This window comes from Canis aureus, chromosome 29, assembly GCF_053574225.1.
Source record: "Canis aureus isolate CA01 chromosome 29, VMU_Caureus_v.1.0, whole genome shotgun sequence".
NCBI classification, from domain to species: Eukaryota; Metazoa; Chordata; class Mammalia; order Carnivora; family Canidae; genus Canis; species Canis aureus.
In genome coordinates, this window is record NC_135639.1 from 19290262 (window position 1) to 19314060 (window position 23799).

At 42.5% G+C, this 23799-nt stretch overlaps 1 protein-coding gene across 2 annotated transcripts in view; it reads right to left on the reverse strand.

Moving 5' to 3' along the window:
• The window catches only part of RBM20 (RNA binding motif protein 20), a 190646-nt gene extending 167165 nt beyond the window's left edge, over nt 1–23481 (reverse strand). The window contains exon 1 of one of the 2 annotated variants that reach the window (XM_077877654.1): nt 23235–23481. In XM_077877654.1, the coding sequence (XP_077733780.1) occupies nt 23235–23434 (200 nt within the window). In that variant the 5' untranslated portion in view covers nt 23435–23481. The remainder of the gene's footprint in view (nt 1–23234) is intronic. The other variant, XM_077877657.1, reaches the window with a different exon arrangement.
• Between the last annotated feature and the right edge of the window lie 318 nt (nt 23482–23799).

Sequence of the window (23799 nt, forward strand, 5' to 3'; positions counted from 1 at the left end):
TTTCTTTCAAAATTTCCCTTTAGTCAACTAAACTTCAAGTTAAAATAAAAAATAAAATTACCCTTCAGGTTGTTACAGTAGTGCTGTTATGACACCTGGAGAAAGGGAAGCATGTCAAAGTATTTGAGAATACTTTGAGAATGAGCCAAATTGAGAATAAGCCACATTTTCACCAACCACGAGCGTTCAAAAGATAATGTGCAACAGGGATGGTTCTATTATATCTAAATGTTCTCCGAGGGGGCTCCCATCTGCCAGGGAAGGAGCAGGCCCCTGCTGGCAGCTGGAATTAGCACCGCTCTCAGCCTCTAGGCAGTGCTAGTGAACTCCAGCTGAGAGGAACACTGTGGGGATTCCAGGCCTAACCTCAATCCCACAAATCATGGTAACAGTGAAAGAAGCAAAGCCAGAGGCTTTTCACACACACACAAACAAACGACCTAAAGAAACACAGTCTGGTCATGAGAAACTGAGGCTCAGATCTCACCTCAGAGGTCAATTTAAGGATGGGCCACATTCTTCCCTTCCTCATCTACCTGTGCCATCCAGCAGTGCCTGAGCAGGAGGAGAGTGAGCTTGACTATTTCTTGGATCCACCCCAGAACTCCAAGGCGTGAAATCCTTAGACTCCCTCAGAGGTCAGGTTGAAGCAAGGGAAAAAAAAAGACAAAAATGTTCTCCTTAACAGGAACAACCAACCAAGGTGAAATTAAAAGGTTTCAAAGAGATGACTCCTTAGACTCACTAAAGAATAAAGTTGAAAAAAAAAAAAAAAGAATAAAGTTGAGTCCAGGTAAAAACCAAGACAAAAATTATCTGAATAACCAATTACGGTCAAATTGAATGGTTTCAAAGTAATGGCTTACTATTTTGAATTCAGCAACTCTATCAGGGGTTTGTCCATTCTCTAAGTCACAAGCAGCTGCCCTACCCAAAAGCCAGGAGAGCATCCATCATTCAGTTTTAAGGACCTTGCTTAAGGACTGTGGCCACATGTACCTTTCCTACCCCTATCCCTACCCTGCATTACTAACTGGCCATACCCCAAAATACCAGTCTGGCTAGGAAAGCCAGTCCCTTAAAACGTACTGCCACCAAATGAAAGTACAGACATTTCAGAAGCGAAAACCTTCTGAGCCTCAAAGTATTGTAATTTAACCCAAAGTTTTATTGAAAAGATCATTAAAAGTAGTTAATGATCTGTTGAACTGCAGGCAAAAACCCATAAAAGATTATTCAGACAGATGGTAGTGGCCTGTGAACACTTCATACTTCATTTTGACTGCTTTTACCAGCAAATTCAATATACAGAAGGTGCTTGTTGCTTACATGTCATTCCTAGTCCCCAAAATGACCACCGTGCCCCCCTCACTAACCCCTACATACCCCTTTCCTGTTCTCCCCTCCCAGACTCTATCTGGAAATATTTTCATAGTTCTCCAGCCATAAACAACCTCACCATCAGTGGATTAGCAAAAGTAATTGGCATTTTAAGTTAATCTTCTGCTTATCCTCAAAAACAGCTTTGCTGTCATACCAAAAAAAAAAAATAGAAGGAAGTTTTTCCTCTGCTTAAAAGTGACACCTTGAAGGGGTTCAGGCCACCACGGGCAGAATATACATTCCTGTATAAGTGCAAAGAAAAATGCCACAACTGGAATATAGTATCAATATCTTTTCACTCAAAATGACCATTTTTAAAAAGCACTTTTCCAAAAAGAAACAAAGCAAGGGCCAGGAGTTATCATGATAAGCTGGCTATTTTTTTTTAATGTCTTACTCAAAATATGTCCACAAGAAACTGTCCTAAGAAATTCAAAAAAGACCCTTTGTCAGTCCCTGCCTTCAAATGAAACTTTAGGCAAAACAACCTTAAGAGTTAGGATCAACTCTGCCCTCCTCCGCACCCTCCCTTCACAGTCCTCAAAGAGCACACAGGAAAAAGATTTCAAAGAGGGAATTTAAGAGGGTTTCTGAAAGTTTTCCCTGGCGCTCTCATCACTCATCGGGAACTCTCTGGACAGCAGTGACACTTGCTAACTTTTTTTCCCTCTCCCTCCCTCCACCTGTTGTCCCGTCTCCCTGGTAAGCCAGGGCCATTCGCACTTTCTGCCTGAATGATACAATCTTGTCCGTGATCTGGGGTCTCCTCTTCCACTCATGTGGCTGCTCCTAAATTGGAGCCCCTAGAAAAGTAAGTACCGATCAGGGGCTGCTTGATATCTGCACATCATAGAATGCCCCATAAATTGGTTGGTTGGTTGCTTTTTTCCTCTTGTTATTATTATTACTATTATTATTATTATTTTAGTATAATGACTAACGCCTCCTTAACCTTTCAGAGTAAGCGAAGCTGGAATGAGCGAAGACACACAAACCTCAGAGAGCAGAAGATGGCTAGTTGTCCCCAACTCCCCTTTGGGCCTCCCCCTCTAGGTAGACCCAGCGACAGCTCAGGAATTCCAGGCGGGATGCTTGGCATAAGTAAGTAATTGAGTTAAGGGAGATCTAAAGAAAGACTTCACGTTCACATTCATATGCTAAACTCAGTTAAAAATAGACTCAAGAAGAGCCTGACTTCACTTTTAATTTTAGCCTGGTGATGAACATGCCCTAAAGACAGAAAGTCACCAGGCATTTTCCTGAGTGCAATGATCTTCATATTTTTATAAAAAGGAAATGCAGCATGTTCTATTAATAAAAGTGCTGTAGCCTCAGTTAAATCCGGACAGTTCGTAAATCAGGGCTCCCTCTGGCTGAGCCTCCCTGGGCCAGCAGCTCACTCACACCCAAGCCCCCAGCAAGTAGACCAGGTCACATTCAGTGGAGGAAAGTGAGCTGGACATCCAGGGATCAAAACCACAAGGTGTGGCTCCTACATTCTTCCCAGGTGACCAAATGATTCAACCAAGTGCATCTGCCAGTAACTCTTAAAAGGCTCATGAAAAGAACCACATTCGCCAGGATGAAGCCCTGTGTGTCTCGAGGATTTAGTGAGGAAAGGGGGGTGGGTTAGGGTTAAGAGGTAAACAGGGGAGAAGGAAAAGAAAATGTGGTGCTCCCCTCAGAAAGGATAAGCAATTTTACCTTTTCCCTTCGATCTCAAAGATGGCAAAGTTGAAGATGGCCTCCAGCTATCTGGCTAGACTTTGCAATGAACCCACCTCAGAGGAATCTTCTCCAGCTGCCGTTGGCTAGCAAGCCACATAACAAACTCAAACATGGCCAGATAGGAAAATCACCACCCTTAGAGCCCTGATCCTCCTCACGGAGGCTAAATGGTAATTCCAAACTTAGACAAGGCCTTAGACAAGCCTAAGCCCAGGTCCTGAAGTAAGTGCTGGATGATGTTGGGGCTGCGGCAGGACAGGGCTTTCCAGACTATAAGGAACTTCCAAACGCACAATCCCCAACCCAGCTTCAGGATTCTTAGGATCTCCATGAACTAACGAAGCTTCTACTTTCTCTTCTAAGTAAACATTTGCAGCTTGTGTGATCCTCCCAAGAACCAGACGAGGTTGACTGAAGAAACAGAGACACAGAATGGTAAACTCACACAGCTAGTAAGTGACAGGCTGTGCTACCTCAACCCAGGTCTCTCTCGATCCAAAACCCAGGCTGGTGCAACAAGAAAGGCTCAGGTGGTCTAGGTGGGAGATAGTGCTGTCTTCCTATATTCTTGCCTCCCCCTCCTTCAAAGGAAGACCAACTCTGATGTTTTGGTTCTGACTTTGGTTTTGCTTTTGCCCCCGTGTATCTTATGGCTGCTTGTCAAACCTAGAGACCCCCCAATCTAAACCATCCCACCATAGTCTAAGCCACAGAAGGACATAAATTCTATAGAGTCAGATGTGAGGACCTTGAGCTTTGGGGCAGACAGATGGAATTAGCATCCTAGCCCTTCCAATTGCAGGTGTGTGATTTCAAGAACACACTCTACAGTCCAAAATCAAATTCAGGGATGGGTGAAATCAAAACTGGCCAACTGACTCAGCAGATGGGCTTTATTTATTATTTTTTTACTTTTATTAGGGACATGTTCTAACTACACAAAGGTAGAATGAATAGTATAATGAAATCTCATTTACCTATCACCTAGCTTCAACAATATTAACTGTTGGTCAATCTTGATTACTCCATACCCTACCCATTCTCCCCCCTACACTATTATTTTGAGGTCAATCCCAGAGACATCATTTCATCTATAAAGACTTTAGTATATAACTCTAAAATATAATAATTTTTTAGTTTTGGGATCCCTGAGTGGCTCAGTGGGTTTAGCGCCTGCCTTCAGCCCGGGGCATGATCCTGGAGTCCCAGGATCGAGTCCCACATTGGGCTCCCAGCATGGAGCCTGCGTCTCCCTCTGCCTGTGCTCTGCCTCTCTCTCTCTCTCCTCGCTCTCTCTCTCTCTCTCTGTTTCTCATGAATAAATAAATAAAATCTTTAAAAATAATAATAATAATTTTTTAGTTTTAACATAATCACAATATCATTACCACAACTATAAATAAACACATGATTCATGAATAAATCATTTTTTAGTCTCAATATCCAGTATGTTCAGGTGTTCTAAGTAATCTAAACATTTTTCTTAATTTGTTGAGCTAGGATCCAAATAAAGATTATAAATTAAAGATTACAGACTGGATTATAGGCTGGATAAGTATTTTTAATCTCTTTTAATCTATAGAGAACCTCTCTTGCTATTCTTATCCTTGTGATTTACTTGTTGAAAAAAATTAGGTCTTTGGGCCTGAAGGATGTCCCACATTCTAACTGGTTGATTTTTATCTCCATGGTATTGTTTTGACATGTTCCTCTGCCCCCCATATTTTTGTTTCTTTTTTTAAGATTTATTTATTTATTCATGAGAGACACAGAGAGAGAAGCAGAGACACAGGCAGAGGGAGAAGCAGGCTCCATGCAGGGAGCCTGATGTGGGACTGGATCCTAGGACCCTGGGATCACAACCTGAACCAAAGGCAGATGCTCAAACCACTGAGCCACCCAGGTGCCCCTACCCCTCATATTTTCTATAACCTGGCAGTTAGACCTTGAGCCTGGCACAAATTCAGGTTCTACCTTTGATAGCACTGTTTAGTTCCTACTGCATTCCCTCAGTGGGTACATGATACCTGAAGTCTTTCTTTTTTGTGGCATTAAGATTGATGAGTGGGTTTGAATGTATCAGTCCAACTCATCCATCATAAAGTTTCCCATCAGCTTCACCTGATGTTTTAGCAGGAATCTACTAACCAGGGACACCTCAGTGGCTCAGCAGTATATATATATATATACACACACACACACACACACATTATACATATATACAATATACATTATATATAATGTAAAATATGTATATTTTACACATAAAAATATGTATATTTTTGTATACAATGTATATGTATGTATGTACACAGATATGTATGTACATATAAAAATACATGTAAAAATATATACAATGCAAAATATGTATTTTCTTATGTAAAAGGTAGCAACTATATATATTTTTTCCACCTTCCTTTTTCCCCTTAATATATCCCTGAAATTTCTTTCTAACAGCACAGAGAGATAGTCCTCATTATAGGGAGGACAAGCAGAATTTATTCACTAACCCCCTCCTGCTGGGCTAGTCTTGTGGACCCTCATTGCAAGGGACCAGGTGAGACCTCTAGCCCATTCTGCTCTTCCTCCAATATCAAGATCCCACCAAATGCACAGCTAGGGCAGGTCTCTGCCAAAGGGAGTTCAACGAGACTGGTCACTGTCAGAGCCAGGCTGTGACCAGAGCACTAAGTCACTGATGCCTGGGGCCAGGAGGAATAGCCCAGTCTCATACCTTCTCTGACTTCCAGGTATCACACAGGAGCAGAAGCTATGGTCTTCTCATATCTTGCACTTTCATTTCTGCTTTCCTGCAGCACCAAACTCAGATCCTGGATTCACACATGGTTCACAGCCTAGATGGGCTCAGAGAAGCAGCAAATGCCACTGTGTAACAGGGTCTAAGCTTGACATCTTTAATAACAATGCAGCCATTCCTTCCAACAAGCAGTGAGTGAGTGAGCCACTTCCAGGAGCCAGGTATTGTTCTTCTGTTGGATGGGGGGGTCTAGTCACTGAATAAAACGTCTCTGCTCCTGGAAAGCTGCCATGACACAGGCAGGGTGGAGAAGACACACCACACAGACAGTAGAAACAGTAAGTGAAATAAGTCATACCATCTATTAAGAGAAAAAATGCTATGGTTAAAACAGAACAAATTCAGGGAGACTGGACAGGAAGGCTCAAGATGCAATTTTTAACAGAGTGGCCAGAGAAGGTCCCATAGAGAAATCACGGGCAATAACATTTTCTGGGCAACTTTTTCTTTTAACTACTCAAAAAAGCTTCATTTGTTTATTTAGCTTTCTGACTCTGTGATTATGCCTTCGGCACTTTCACAATAATTTTCTTTTCCTCAATATGGAAAGCATGCTTGATTCTATCATGGACACACAGCACAAATCGAACCACCACCACAGGCCCTGCTGATGTGTTTGTTTTGTTTTGTTTAAGATTTTATTTATTTATTCATGAGAGACACAGAGAGAGAGAAAAGCAGAGAAACAGGCAGAGGGAGAAGCAGGCTCCATGCAGGGAGCCCAACATGGGACTCCATCCTGGGTCTCCAGGACCACACCCTGGGCCAAAGGCAGGCGCTAAACCACTAAACCGCTGAGCCACCCAGGGATCCCCTGGTTTGTTTTAAACAACCTCGTAAGAAAAAAACAAAACAAAAAAAAAAAAACAACCTCATAAGGACCTTAGGTCTCACAGCATGAACTCCTTGAAGTTGGCCTGGGCATGTGCCATATGTGGATTCTGGTGCTTTCCCAACCTTCTTGAAAACGTAAACAATTCAATTACCAGGGGTTAGGGACAGCCTAGTTTTGTTCAGAGGCTGTATTACAGGGCAGCCTAGGTCAGTATGTCAAACACTAGACCATTCTGAAAGCCTCTTGACACCATCCCAGGAAGAGGAAAAAGAAGCATCTGTGGGTTCAAAGGCCAAATGGGCAACTTTGTGCAGCTGCCACTAGTCAACTGTCCTATCATTGCTACAATTAAAATGTCATTATAGCAAATTAAGTATCTTGGTGTCACAGTTGTCTTGAGTTGTGTTGTTTTAACAATTGCTTGAAAATGAGCATATTATTTGCTTAGGACTTAAAAGTCATTTTTGTGATCCAGAAACTCTTGCTGTTAAAAGCTTTGATGCAAGAGGATTTAAGGGGTGTTCTAAGTGGCCATTTCCTTTTTAAAGATTGTATTTATTTATTCATGAGAGAGGCAGAGACACTGGCAGAAAGAGAAGCAGATTCCATGCAGGAAGCCCGATGTGGGACTTGATCTCGGGACGCCAGGATCACGCCCTGGGCAGAAGACAGATGCTCAACTGCTGAGCCACCCAGGCGTCCCTAAGTGGCCATTTCCATCATTTCTCCTATTTGGATTGAAGGAGATACTCAGCCTGGCAACTGCCTGTACCTTGAAATGCATAATCAGGTCCATGGCTAGCGATGGCCGAGGGAGATGAAGCCTGGTTACATTATGACACAAGTGTATTCAGCATTTAATTTTTATCAAAGCATATTCCTATGTCATCTCACTGATGGTTATAACAAACCTCATGTCCTGTAACAAGCCTGCATCCTGGTCCTCCTTTAACAAATGTGGGCCCTACAAGGCTGTGTGCCCTATCTCTGCTCACACAGTGGCTTGAAGGTAAAGCCAGACCACAACTTGGGTTTCTTACTCCTTAGGTCTGTGTCTCCCTTATGCCACCTCTGCAAACATAAAGGCAGGGTGTTTGTGTTTCTCTGGTCCTCTCAGACAGTCAGGCTGAATAACACATAGGTTGGAGAAAACCAAGCTTTGCTCTCATATCAATTCTCACCCCTGAGACCATCCTGAGTGGTTTTTCTCATCACAAAGTCAATCAGATCTAAAGTTAAGTTGCAGTCAACTTGCACATTCTCTCATATATGCACCAAACTATGTGCCAGGGACCCCGCCAGATGCTAGAGACACCACGATGAAAGACACTGGCCCCAACCTCGAGGACTTTATGGAGTCTTTAGGGGAAATCAGCAAGAGGTAAGCATGGAATAAATGCTACCGCTGGGGGGGGTCACAAGGCTTCACAGTAAAGAGGCACCCAGTCTACCTTCTTGCGTGGAGTCAGGGATAACTCCCTAGAAGACATGAGGTCTCAGCAGAAGCCATAAAGATGAAAGGAATGTTTGAGTTGAGGAGAAAAGGTGGTGTAGAGAGAGAGAGCAGGAGGCAGCTGGACAGACGGGAAGGTCAGGCGTGGACAGCTAAGTGGGGGCAGATCCAGAAAGGGCTTCTAAGCAGTCTGAATCCCAACCTACAGACAACAAGATGCTAAGACAGGGCTTTGAGCAAACAGACAACAAGATTAAGGCTAAACTGGTGTAGAGAAGAAAAAGATCTGAGGACAGGCCCAGCTGTAGGCAGAGGGAGAAGCTGGGAGGCCTAAATTAAGGCAGTAGCAGCCGGCATGGAGGCGGGGAAAGGTTCACCAGGAAGGAAGGAGGGCATACAAGGAAAGGCCTGGCTCTGAACCTGGGCTCTCCTATCACTGATTAAGGAACCCTGAACTACTGGCAATTACCTAACCCCTACCTGCTTTAGGGGGTTGTTGAAGAATTAAATGGAATAAGCTAGGAGGGAAAACATGCCCTGCAAGCCCTCAGCACAGCAGCAATATGGTGCCATTCACTCAAGCCCAGTGCTATTAACGTCTGTGGACACCTCATCACTAGGAGACTTAAAATTACACTCACAGGCATGTACGTTTCCTCTGCTCACTTAATTTCTCTAATGGCTGAATGGCCTTTGGTAAATCTGGACTTCCTTCTGGACTAGGCTTTCTTTTCTATAAAACGAGAAAATTAGATGATATCCAGGTCCCTTCCAGCTTGAAGTTCTGCAGTTTTGTCATCTTATTCATCTTGTCACCCAATTTCCACAGTAATAATTATTTGTCAAATGAAAAATTATTGGGGGAAGATTCATCAAAAGGAAAAAAAAGAGAAACTAAGTTGATGAGTAACTAATCCTGAAAATAAAGATGAAAAAGTGTGTGTTCTCTAAACACCTCAAAGTGTCATATTTATCATGTTCTGTTCAAAGACCCAATAATAAAAATTCCAAGGTGCTTACACCCAAAAATTACTCTTATGTATAAAATCCGTGCTCCTGGGATCCCTGGGTGGCGCAGCGGTTTGGCGCCTGCCTTTGGCCCAGGGCGCGATCCTGGAGACCCGGGATCGAATCCCACGTCGGGCTCCCAGTGCATGGAGCCTGCTTCTCCCTCTGCCTATGTCTCTGCCTCTCTCTCTCTCTCTCTGTGACTATCATAAATAAATAAAAATTTAAAAAAAAAATCCGTGCTCCTAAAAGATTAAACTATCATTGACCTAGATATTTACCCAAGAAAACTACCCAAGGACATAAATACTTATAAAGGAATGTTCATAACAGCTTTATTTGTTAAAAACCAAAACCTGGAAATAACCTAAATATGCATCAACCAGGTAAATGGATAAACCATTACGATACATCCATAAAGTGAAATACCACTCAATAAAAAGGACCAAACTTTTGATATATGCAAAAAAAAATGAATAAACCTTAAAATCATAGGCTGCAGGAAACCCCACAGAATGGGAAAAAAATATGTGCAAATTACATATCCGCTAAGGAGCTAGTATCCAGAATTTATAAAGGACCCTTACAATTTCACAAAGAAGGGTAAACAACTAAATTTAAAAATGAACAAAGGGGATCCCTGGGTGGCGCAGCAGTTTAGCGCCTGCCTTTGGCCCAGGGCGCGATCATGGAGACCCAGGATTGAATCCCACGTCGGGCTCCCGGTGCATGGAGCCTGCTTCTCCCTCTGCCTATGTCTCTGCCTCTCTCTCTCTCTCTCTCTCACTGTGTGCCTATCATAAATAAATAAAATAAAATAAAAATTTTTTAAAAATGAACAAAGGACTTGAATAGACAGTTCTCTAAAGGAGATATACAAATGGTCTTGTTGCACAAGAAAAGATGCTCAATATCATTAGTCATTAGGGAAATAAAATCAAAATTACAATGACATGCCACTTTATACCCATTAGGATGGCCACAACTTTAAAAAAAAAGGAAAATAAACGCTGGCAAGGTTGTGGAAAAATCAGAACACTCATTAGTTGCTGGTGGGAATATAAAATGGTGCAGCTACTTTGGGAAACAACTTAGAGGTTCCTCAATAAATTAAACACAGAATTGCCATATGACTCAGCAATTCCACTCCCAGATATATCTCCAAAAGAATTAAAAGCAGATGTCCAAGCAAAAACTTGTAAATATTCAGGCAGCACCACTCGCAATAGTCGAAAAGTTAAAAAAAAAAAAAAAAAAAAAAACACATCCACCAACCAATACATAGATAAAAGTTAAAAATTGTCTGTTTGTACAATAGAATGTTATTCAACAATAAAAAGGAATGAAGTAGTAATACAGGCTACACCATGGAGTAACCCTAAAAACATTATGCTAGGGGTTGCCTGGGTGGCAGCTAACTCTTGATTTTGGCTCAGGTCATGATCCCAAGGTCCTGGGATCAAGCCCCACCTCAAGCTCCCTGCTCAGTTGGGAGTCTTCTTCAGGATTCTCTCTCTCCTTCTGCCACTCTAACCTCTCTTTCAAATAAATAAATAAATAAATCTGAAAGACACACACACACATTATGCTAAGTGAAAGATAGTCTGATACAAATGGCCAAATATAGTATGGTTCCATTTACAAAAAATGTCCAAAATAAGCAAATCCAGAAAGACAGAAAACAGATTAATTGTTGCCAGGGGCCTGGGGGAAGGGGGGGTAGACGGAATGGGGAATAAGTGCTTAATGGGGACAGGGTTTCCTTTGGGGTGATGCAAATCCTCTGGAACTAGATTATGGTAATGGTGGCACAACCTTTTGAATGTACTAAATACCACTGAACTACCTTTTTTTTTTTTTTTTTTTTTTATTTATGATAGGCACACAGTGAGAGAGAGAGAGGCAGAGACACAGGCAGAGGGAGAAGCAGGCTCCATGCACCGGGAGCCCGATGTGGGATTCGATCCCGGGTCTCCAGGATCGCGCCCTGGGCCAAAGGCAGGCGCCAAACCGCTGCGCCACCCAGGGATCCCCTGAACTACCTTTTAAATAGCTACAATGGGGGCACCTAGCTGGCTCAGTCAGCAGGGTATATGACTGTTGATCTCAGCCTCAGGAGTTCGAACCTCACATTGGGCATGGAGATTACTTTTAAAAAATAAAAATAAATTTAAAAAATAAAATAGAGGACATCCGGTGGCTCAGTAGTTGAGCATCTGCCTTCGGCTCAGGGCATAATCCCAGGGTCTGGGGATTGAGTCCCACATCAGGCAGAATTCTTGCGAGGATCCTGCTTCTCCCTCTGCCTATGTCTCTGCTTCTCTCTGTGTGTTTCTTGTGAATAAATAAATAAATAATCTTCAAAAAAAAGCTAAAATGGTAAATGTTACATGTATCTTGTCACAAATTTTTTAAAAATTATTTCCCAGGTGCCTGGGTGGCTCAGCAGTTGAGCATCTGCCTTCTGCCCAGGGTGTGATCCCAGAGTCCCAGAATCAAGTCCCACTTCGGGCTCCCTGCATGGAGCCTGCTTCTCCCTCTGCCTCTGCCTCTTTCTCTCTTTCTGTCTCTCATGAATAAATAAATAAGTAAAATCTTTAAAAAAAAATATTTCCCAAAAAATCATTATGTTGAGTGAAAGAATCCCCAAAAAATACTCTGATTCATTTGTATAAAATCCTAGAAAATGCAAAAACTCAGTTAATAGTGATGGAAAGTAGATCAGGAGTTGCCTGGGAGGGAAGAGGGTTAAGGGAAAGAGCAAAGGACAAATTATAAAAGGCACAAAGAAACTTTTGGGCAATATAACGTTTATTATCTTGATTATTTGATGGATGCTTTAAACATGTACAGCTTAGTATATTTCAATTATACATCTGTAAAACAGAAAAAAAGACAAATGTTTCAAAAATTATCACCGGACCTCTTGATTCTTAGACTTAGTTTTTATTTGAAATACACTGAGGAATAACTGTTTAAAGGATCTTTACTGTAAACTCCTCCAGAGGTCAAAAGCAAACAATCCCTTTCTGACTTACTGACTCTGTTAAGTCTGGTTTCTACATACGATGGTGTCTTAAAGCAAAAGAACACCTGTGACCAAGTCTGCTAAGACCATTCACCATATGTCTGGTGGAGACTAAGCAAGCTTGATGTTGCCACGTTTCAAGTCAGGAATTCTTCTTGCTATTTATAGGAGCCTAGGATACTTTAATCATTGCTGAATCCTGGTTTTTTGAATTGGTTTAAAAATGGTGTGGTAGGACTTGGCAGACGCTCTCTTTGCAAATCAAACTATCGTATCTGTTATGATTTTAGCACATGCTGAGAGGATTATAAGTGTTTATATACTCTCTGTGAGCATCAAATTCAGGTCTTGTCTAACATGCATAACAAGCAGAGTAAGACGGCAAATCAAATGCCAGAGTCTGATGTGCTCATGGAATTTAAATTGGGATATGGATTTCACTTTAAAGCAAAAGGCACACTTAAAGTGACAACAAAAAGAGCAAGGGAAAAAGACACTGGAAGGAATGTTTTTCACTGGAATGTTGAGTTTATCTTAAATTCAGTTTGACCTACTTCAGATTTATTTCAACAACTTTTTTATAATATTTTCTTTGTAAGTGATGGGTTTTCTATAAATGATTTTGAGGACACAGATATTTATGCAGAGATATGATCACGTTCATTTACAGAACATTCCCTCACCCCCAACCTCACACCACCAGTTATTTCGTAAATACTATTTTCCTTAGTTTTGTTGAGTCCTCGTGTGTGACTTGATTTCCTTACTTGTGAAAATGGGCATAACAGCACTTACCTCACAGGATTATAGTTGGGTTAAATGATTAAATGGACTAAGCATACACAATGTGTTTAGAATAGTAGGTGGCACCCAGGAGGCACCCAACGAATGTTAGTTGCAGCTCGCTTTATTACTGTTCCCTTTTACAGATGAGAACACTGAGGCTCCATGTTAGTTAGTAGTGGCAAAGCTGACTTTAGAACAAAGAGCAGGCTTGCTTTTGATTCTTTTCACTACTCCACACCACTCTCCCCACCCATACATATTTTGTGCATGAAAATAAGAGTACCAATCTGGAAGAGGCAAAAATAGCTTATGTAATTTAAATCTAAAAAGCATGAACAAACTGGTAGTCACAGACCAGCTTCAGGACTCACCCAGTTTAGGCTCCAAGGCAAGTCATCATTCATTTTTAAAGTCAGCTTCATATAGTGTTTTGAAAAGGAAGATAAAAGGTTTGTACAAAGAGCCGACTTAGCTTCAAGAGGGTGCCTAAAACACTGTGAGACAGCAAAAATTACATTAGCATCCATTCATGCCATTAGCATGAAAAGGGATTTATATTTACTCTATATGGACATTAAAAAGTACTGCAGCCCATGACAAAATGCCTACTGCAAACGTTAAGTGGGAAGTGGCTGGCCCATCAGTTAAGTTCCTAGCAAGTCAGGACTAGAAAAATCCAGAGTCTCCAGATAATACCCAGGGGCTGGTACAATGCACACATATTTGCAAGGCCAACTGATTTTAACTATAGATCCAAGCCAATCCATTCTAAAGGGATATTTATTTATCATTTTAGTTCCACATTTCATTGAAGGGCCTTTTTAAAAATATGGCCAAATTCAAAGATAAAACCACAAAGTGTGCCCGGCTGGCTCAGTCTGTAGAGCATAGGATTGTTGATCTTAGGGTTATGAGTTCAAATCCATGTTGGATGTAGAGCTTACTTAAAAAGCTAAATAAAAATCTTTTTTTAAAAAAAGATAAGTCTACGGGTGAAAGTTTGTTGAGGAACAGTATATTCAGAGCGTTTCACAGTATCACTCTCACAGACAACATATTACCAATCACAAAGAGAAAAACGTCCCACTACAATGAAGTGGTCTGGCAGTGACCACATTAACCAAAGGACCAAATTTAATGGAACACACAGCACTCCTTGCAAATTCTTGCAAAATGCTTAACCTGAATCAAGTCGTGAGGAAATAATATAGATATGCAGATCATGGCTCATTCTACAAAACAACTAGCCTGGAATCTTCAGTCATAAAGAACAGAAGAAGGTGGGTGCAGCTGCTAAATTAAGAAAGACATCAAAAACAAATGCACTTGTGAAGCTGAGCCAGGGTTTTCTTTTTTAAAAAAGCTATTGGGAGACATTTTTCTGACACATGGAAAAAGTTAAAAATTTAGAATTCATTAGATAATATTATTTAGGATTAATTTCCTTTGATATGGTAACAAAACTATAGTTATGCAATACTTTCAAATAGTTCAGGGACCAAAAAAAAAAATGTGATGCCTGACTTGTTTGGCAGGATGGAACAGGGTATGAGATGCTCTGGAGAGGCCAGTCTACTGCCATTTGCAGAGAAACCTAAGGGGGTGAGGGGAAGGGGAGTAGAGAGGTGATAACATACCTAAGGATGCTATTCAAGTCCCCTTGGGGAATCTGAGCAGACTAGGGCCAGCTGATAAATGGATAGTTTATGATTGTTCTCCATTTCTCTTCCCCAACTCCAGGCACTTACAAGGGAAGCCTAGGAGCAAACACAATGGACAGAGAGATGAGGAGTTCTATCCTAACCTACCACTATTCTCGCTGTGTGACTTTGAACAATTCACTTGACTTCTCTGATGCTCACTTGCCCTACCTAGAAAAACAGGAGGGCTGGGCTAAAGCTAAAGCTAAAGCCCTCAGGTGCCTCCCAGGTCTAAAGTCTAAGACACAAATGCACAGTTTTGTCCCTTTTTTTAAAAGATTTATTTATTTATTCATGAACGACACATAGACATAGGCAGGCTTCCTGCAGGGAGCCTGATTGATTCAGGACTCAATCCCAGGACCCCAGGTTCACGACCTGAGCCAAAGGTAGATGCTCAACCCCTGAGCCACCCAGGCATTCCTGGGCAGTTCTATCTTAAAGACAGTGTAATACCAATATGAAATGTTTATTTCTAGTTTTGTTTTTTAAAAACAGAAATATTTATTTTCTCTGATTATAAAATTAATAACACAGTGACTGAGAAAAAATAGAAAGTATTTAAAAATCACTATAATTGAATCACCTAGAGTTAGAACCACTATTAGCATCTTTCTGTTTGTTCTTTAGATGCTTTTCCAGGATTGCAGGCACCCACACATACATCCACATACATTTTTTTAAAGATTTATTTATTTATTCATGATAGACACAGAGAGAGAGAGAGAGGCAGAAACACAGAGGGAGAAGCAGGCTCCATGCCAGGAGCCTGACTTGGGACTCGATCCCAGGGCTCCAGGATTGTGCCCTGGGCCAAAGGCAGGTGCTAAACCGCTGAGCCACCCAGGGATCCCCCACATACATTTTTTAAATGTGAGATCCCTTGTATACATGTTGTTTGTAATTTTTATTTTAGTTCACAATACATATTCCATATTCATAAATACAAGATAACGGAATTACATGCACACAGTTTATTTTCCCAACTGGAAAGCACATGGTTTCTAATCTTTGCTCTGCTAGACAATGCTGCAGTAACTATCCTTATGCTCGTCCTCAGTATGTATTTAATTTAAAGCCTACAAATCAAGATTTAATCGCACAACTCATTCCCTTTCTAAGCAGAAGGTTAAAAAAATATATCACTTCAAGTATCAAAGGCTCTCCATCATAAGCAGTCTATCGATGACGCTGCTCAACCTGAGGATGCAGGGTCCTGAGGATACCCCCTCCTTGGGAAGTCTGGAAACACTTTGGTCTCTTCAAGGAGGCCACACAGACGAAGCCTGAGGCTCAGCTTTTGAACACCCGTGATCTCTTCTGAAAGTGTCTTTCAGGCCGCGAGGTCTGGGTGAGGCCCTGCAGCCCACACAGCCAACTGACTGCACTACAGGGTTTGCAGGGTTTGAGGACTCCAAGTCAGAGCAGTCCCACTCCAAAGGACACTCACAGGTCCTGTTTCTTTTCTGTGCTTCTGAAAACACTGCCATCTCCAAACACAGTCCCACCAAACTGTGTTGAATACAATCCAACTTAGACAAATGAAAATTATTGCATCTGCTTCCTGCATTTTTGCAAACTCAAATATTCACTTCGATCTTCCCAAGTAATTAACATCCCAAAATAATTATTTTTATTTTTTAAAAATTTCTAGCGATCAGCAAACAGTATAAAACATTTGCTTCTTCACTGACATTTCTATCTACTTTTCTGACTTAAAATTGTAACACTGATCCAAATATGCTTTGCAAGTGTTAGAGGAAGCATTTATTTCTTTTTATAATTATTGTTGTTTTCATGTGTGAGCAACCTCACAAATGTGTACCTATGGCTATGGCAAAATGTAACTGATAAGGGATATAATCTGTATCAGATGTATAGGAGAGGAGACCCATTCTACCTGGATGATTATTCCGCAATATTCCTGGAGATTCACATAATTTTATTCTTTAAGATGTTATTTATTTATTCATGAGAGACAGAGAGAGAGAGGCAGAGACATAGGCAGAGGGAAAAGCAGGGTCCCTGCAGGAAGCCCCATATGGGACTCATTCCAGGACCCCGGGATAATACCCTGAGCTGAAGGTAGACACTCAATCACTGAGCCACCCAGGTGTCCCCACGTAATTTTATTCTTGGAAGGAACTGCCATTGATCATTTCCAGTCCCTGGAGTGGGAGGATTAAGAAGGTCAATTGGCTTGTCCAGGTCACTCGCTCCCAGTACAGAGTTTTCTTCTCTGCTCTGACCCTCTTTGTCAGAAACTCTGTAATTACTTTTGAGCAAAGGTGGGCATTTTATATTCTGCAACACCAGGCAGATCCTAGATCATTTTATTCAGTAATAAATTCAAAGTAAACCATAAGAAGTAACTTAGTGGAATAAAAACATCTTTAAAATACTACATAGATTGCCTTGTCTACTCCCTTAGCATCATGACGCTGGAGGTCAGGTTTAAAGGCAGGTCTAATAAGAGCCAAAAACATATTTGGGAGACAACCTAAAGACAATACAGGCTGCAAAATGTGAGAAATATCTAAGAAATATCTAAATATCGCGGACAGCCGCGAGCAGAGTCCAGGTTTGGGCTGGAGTGGGAAGTGGCAACTGAGAACTGATGGGTCATTAGTGTGATTGGGAGAAAGCAGGTGCATAGAAAGGGCAGCAGCAAATGGCCCTGGTGCATCCTTAAAGCAAACACCCACATTAAAGAAGGGAAAAGTGGCGTGAAAACTATCTTCATAGGGTGACAACCACCCTTAAACCCAGGCATGACCCCCAGCCTGTTTCTGAACACCAGACCAGGAAAGATTTATTTGCCAAACTGAACTGTAAGTTTCTAACACATCCTCGTGCAAATTGTTGAGCGGCTCCTTTTGCCCATAAAGTACATTCACATCAATATATACCATCCCTCTGACAGATGAGCTGTCAGCAAGTTGGAGAAGTTGCCTTGTAAATCACCAGGGGACTTATTTTAAAAATCCAGCAGGAACTGTAAGAAAGAGGAAGATCAATTAATTTGGCTGTAACTTCTGTCACTGTAAAGACTTTATCATATTAGATGGATATGTGTGTCATATTCAAAATACTGGGGGAGTGGGGGCTTCCCTTCCACCTCCTCCTCAAACAGCTGGCAAGGCTGACTTGTACCCAGATTTGCTCTCTATAAATGCTTAAGACTGAAACCTTAGTTGGATGGAATTTAAAGTGACCACCCATCGAGCCAGGCAAAATATCAGCCTACCACCAACACCCTGTAGGTGGTGTTGAAAACCAAAATCACTTTCCTGATTCAAAAATGTGCCTTTTTAATTAAAGTTAGGATTTCCCAGTCCTAACTGGGAAACAAGCTGATGGGAACAAGCAATAGTAGGCTTCCAGTATATCACACATATCAGGCAAGATCCAGCCAGGTTCATTAACCAGAAAGGGAACTGCCATTTGCTCCCTTCTACAAACCACTAATTACTGTCTTTGCTCTGATTCTGGGATACGGATCACTTTACTTTCTGCAAAACTTCTCAATGCACTATTCTAAACACAGCTACCAGTTACTCCTACCAGCTGTGGATCAACAGCAACTTTCCCTGTTAAAATATACAAGATTATATCAGTTAGACCATCCTAAACAAGATAATTACTGTGGCGGGAAATAAAAATCAGATTAAGAGGGATTTTGTGACATAGGAGACCCCTTCAAGCTTTTGTCTGGCAGAGGGACCAGGGTGGAGGAAGGGAGAGGGGTGTCCTGCTTCCCAGTATCTCTCTGGAGTTTTCCACTTTCTCAAGCTTCTTCCATTCTTGCTTTTCTGTGTTAGTTCAGTCCATTTTAATTCTATCCCTCAGACCCCAGTTCCTAACATTTTTTAGATTCTTGTTTATCAGTGCTGTGAATTGAGCTATATTCGTTTGTTTACTTAAGGATTAGCTTTATAGGCAGGGAAGAAATATCAGTTTAACTGGAATCAAGAAACCTGCCGCCACAAGAAAAATAAATCAGAGAAAGAGAGAGAAACAGAAAAATGTGGGATCATTTCACTGCGACTCAATCCTGGTGGGTTTTTTTTTCCCCCTGGTGACTATAAGGACAGGCAAAGAGATATTAACAGATCAGAATCTACATTCCAACAGACAGTTGGGCTTTTGAAATTATTAATATGACAAACTCTAAGGAGGTAGCAAAAGAATAAGTGGATAGAAGAATAAAATGGGTGATAATTTTTTCTTCCCCCGGCCCCCACAGCACTGGCATTAAAACAGCTCTGGGTACACCATATGTACAGCCACTTACCATGACTAATGGGAATAATGTACTACATTTCATAATACTGATCTCTTTGGCAATTTGAAAAAAACTCATAACTGGGTGGCTATTCTTACTATCTAAAAATACTTATCACAACAAACCTTAAAGCATGATTTTTTTAAGGGAAAAAAAATACCTTTCTAGAGAAGCAAAGAAACTTTTCAGAATGCTGAGAAAAGAATCCACTCTCTCCTTCCCTGTTTTGGGTAAACACTTAATCCTCTCAGATGTTTTCTCCTGCTGAATACTCGTCCTACGTCCGGCTTAAGACTGTGTTCAAGATTTTCAAAATTCCTTCTACAAGTGAATCCTTGTTTTCCCTAAAAATGGACTCAAACTGATGTTAGAAACTAGCACAGATGTTAGAAATTCCATCCTTTTTCCAGAAAAGGACCAAGTATGAGTGTGAGGTAATGTCCGTTTCTGGCAAATTCTTATTTCCTCCCCAATTCTGGATGTAACTGTTAGTATTCCCATCAAAACGTGTGGACATCATACACAACTTGCCTGCATATTATTCCTTCAGAGTTACATGGAGATCCCTCCAAATGCAGAATGTCTATAAAATTATCTGCGGGCAGGATAACTACTTATAACATTTTCTATACTGAATCAGGGGAGCCTTGGCTCTGAAAATAGTCAGCCAGTGTCCTAACACAATACAGAAGACTATGAACCTTAAATCAAAGCTGGATTTATATCCTCTTAAGTCACCAACGCATGCAGATGACACTAGCTATCAAATGCTAAGCCAAAACATTTTTTTTATTTTTATAATTGATTTTTATTCATTACTTCTCAAAATAATCTGGAAAGGAAATAGAATAACTCACCTATACTCAAATGTACGATCTGATGTCATGCATTAGGTAGTAATATTTTGCGGCAAGTCAAGTAACTTCGGAAAATCACCTATGTGTTCACCTCACAGAAGGTGTGTGCGCTTGTTTGGCTAATTGTCACAATTAGTGACACTTTTTAGGTGCATCCGACAATTGACTTAGATATTTCACACAGAGCTGACTGACTCTATTTCCACTTGGAAGAAAGTTTTAAAATTTACATCCTAAATTTCATTTATGCTGTTCATCAAGCTTAATAAATAACGGCTCACAAATCAAGAATTAGGTTTGATTTGAAAGCACAAAGTTAAAACATAAAATACCTTTGGCAATAAAATATTGTGAATGTTTAAGGAGATAAGTCTGTATAAAATATTCGCCAACACACATCACTCCACGTTAGCTTACCTCTGCTAATATGCAGAATATATATATTTTAAGTCATCAAATTATTCTGATTTCCTAAACTCATCCTAAATTGCCTCTTAGTGTATGTTTTTTATTGCCCAAATGGTTTATATAATGTTTTGCATTTTACCCAATAATATCTTCACATTGCCAACTCAGAGAATGTAAGTTTAAAACAAAGATCTTACAAGAAAAAAAAAAAAGATCTTACAAGATACTGGTTATGTGTCTAAACATGGCTGATAATCTTTACAGGTGATGCCAATATTGGCCAGGAGTCAGGGGTTAATAGGAGCAGAAAGGTCATGGGCAATTCTTGACAGAAACTAAGAACATAGTAATAAGAAAACTAAATATACCTGAGTAGAACAAAAGTACTCTACCGAAAATAACTTTCGATGCATTCTTCATGAGTACGGAGATTGACTTCCGTAAAACAAATACCAAAATCAATCTCATTATTTTCATTGTCATACTCCATGTGTTTAGCTACTTAAACGTACTAAACAGCAGTTTTTCCAAGACCAAATATGACATACGTGAATAGGAACAGGCTTTTATTACGATCATGACTATTATTTTATCAAAGCCCTTGACTTCATCCAAAATGCAAACCGATAAAAATGAAAACCACTAAACACAGACGTTAAAAAGCGAAAACAATTCTTGTAATCCTTACACGCTACACACACGAATAACATTGATATCTTCATCATTTTGAAAGAGTTCAAGACTTCTCCGCTTACGAATTACATAATGATCGCACTAAAATAGCTAGAATAAACAGAGGTTCCCCAATAAAATGTATGAAATATGCGATCCACTAGCGCAGAATTTCATGCAACGCTCTGGGTTCACAAAATTCTCAATCAAGATGCGGGCAGTCTAGTCTGCGGCGGAGGGCCATCTCCCCACTACGTTTTCTCGAAGAAGGCTCATGCAAACAGCACCTCATAACTCCATTAAAAATGGTTGCTCAGATTAAATTATGCAAACGTAGTTTCAAAATAACCAGCTCAAGTTTCAACGCATTAAAGATGGCATTTGCCCTGTTATGCCTGGTTCTAGCGCAATTTCAGTGGGTTCTGAGGCGAGCAAACCCCAAATCATGCTTATGAAGAACGTTTTTGAAACAGAAGTGCACAAACATCCAATCCCATGGGCACATTCGCCAGCCTTCAACCTGGCCCCCCGAACACTGATCTGTCACCAATGCAAAACGAGGCAGAGCCATCAGGCTTCTTGAAGTCTCCATCCTGGGCTATTAGCAGAAGGGGTCATCTTTGAAAAGCTCTTATCTACTAAAGTAAGATATTCCAGAGACAGAATTTTCAAAGTAGAGTTAATGGAGTACATGAGACACCTATCTACAAAGATATTTCCATGAACATAAAATTCCTAGCATTTTCCCTAATTAAAAGTAAATGACAGGAAAATACACGGTGATTACAATGCCAAAGCAAACTCAATAAATTTAATGTGTAGCCTAATCTCAAGCCACAAAACACTGGCCTGGTAGGAAGCGCATTAGATGTCCTCCAATTAATAACGGGTCAATTAGGTTTTTGGTTTTTTGTGTTTTTTTTAGTAAAGAAACTTTAAGCTTTAAACATACTTCTCTGTTAGTTTATATTTATATTAAGAACTAAAGATACACTTTAAGTAATGATGTCCTTAAACTGTCATATTTAGTTAAATCTTGGCTTAAATAATTTGCAAAAGATAGGACAAATTATTTTCATGCTCAAGTAGTTAGCAACTTGTTAGTAGTTGACAGATAAAATCGAATGAAGGCAGAACGTTGTCACAAATGGAAACTTCAGCATTCCACCAGTCAAAAAAGGGGGAACCATTTTGTTCAGAAATATGATCCTGGCATTTTTTGATGTCAAACTTGAATCTTCACCATGCTCTCTATTCTTTCTAAAGTCAGTCTTTAAAACGGTTAATTAAGTGCCATTTACTTCCATTTACAACCCGCCACTGGTTATGTCACTTACCGCATTTTCAAACGTTTGTGTAACTCAAAGTATCAATACAGCAGCGCTGGAAACCAGCCCCCCCCCCCCCTTTGTTCCATAGGATTGATTTTTTTGTACTTGTGTGCCTTTCCCCAGCACCGTCGGTTTCACCCAGACGCTCACCATTTAGACTTTCCTGCGCTTCTTAAACTAGTTTTGACTTCTGCACAAGGGGAGGGAAGCCTTCAGGATACAGATCCTTCAAACGAACCCACATCCTAGGCCTCAAACTATCACACAAAGTCTCCAAAGGACGAAGAAGACGTCCCGTTTTCCTGTGACGCCCCCCAAAGTGGGCTGAGAGACCTTCTGGGAGCCTGCTGCCCACCCCAACCCACTCCCGCACCTGGAAGGCCAGCCCGAGGGATTCGCACCGCAGCGCGGTCGCAGGCTGGCGAGTACCGTGCACGCAGCCCCGTGACGCGGCGGCCGACTCCTCTCCGCAAGGGCCTTCTTGAAAAGCATAGACGCTGCTTGCAGGGCAAAGCGAACTGCGGCGTGTACGAGCCGTCCCCATCCTTCCCGCCAGTGGCGCGGGCTGACACGGCCCCGGGGCACCGCGAAGGGCGGCCGCGCCAGGCTCCCGCGCGGCTCCCAGACATCCCAGCGGCCTCGGGACCCTGCGCCCCCGCCCCCGTCGGAGCTGTGAGCGCTCAAAATACGCGGTAACGTCCCTGGAGAAAAGGGGGTCGGGAATAACCAGAGCATTTCCCCCGACAACCCGGCGGCCCGGTCCGCAGCCTCACCGACAGCCAGAACGACGGCGACTCTGCCGAGGGCGGACGAGGGAACTCCGGGCGCAAGGCGGCCGCCCGGGTCGGCAGCCACGGGGAGGTGCAGCCACAGACGGGCGCCCGGGGCGTGTCCCCCCCCCCCAGCACACCCCGGTCCCCTCTCCCCTTCCCCTCCTCTTACTTTTGGATGATCTGCGGCAGGCCGGCTGGGGGCGGCGGCGGCGGCGGCGGCATCCCTCTCGGGCCCGGGGGCGCGGGGGCCGCGGGGGGCCCGGGGGGCCCGGGGGGCGCCGGAGCACCCGGCACGCTGCGGGCATCTCTGTCCGGTTGCTCGGGGCCGCTGGGATCCGCGTCCTGGCTCATGGCTGCGGCCAACACCATGTGCGGCGACGCCGGCCCCGGGCTCCCGCGACGAGCGCGCGCAAAGGGCGGCCCCGGGGCGCGGGCGCTCACTGGCCGGGGTCCCCGTGCCCAGTCCCCTTGTCCTTCCCGGTGGCTCGGGGAGGAGACGCGAGGGGCGGGGAGGAGGCCGTCCCGGCGGCGCCGCCTCCTCCTCTTCCTCCAGCCGCTCGCGCTCGCCGGGCCGGGCCACGCGGGGGCGTGGGCCAGGGGGCGTCTCCGGGCCGGCGGCGGCCGCTCGGGCCGCGGGGCTGCTGAGCGCCGGGGTGGTCGCGGAGCCCTCGGGCGGAGCGGGGCAAGGAGACGCCCCCCGCCGCCGTGCGCCCTCGGGGTCCCCGGCCCGGCTC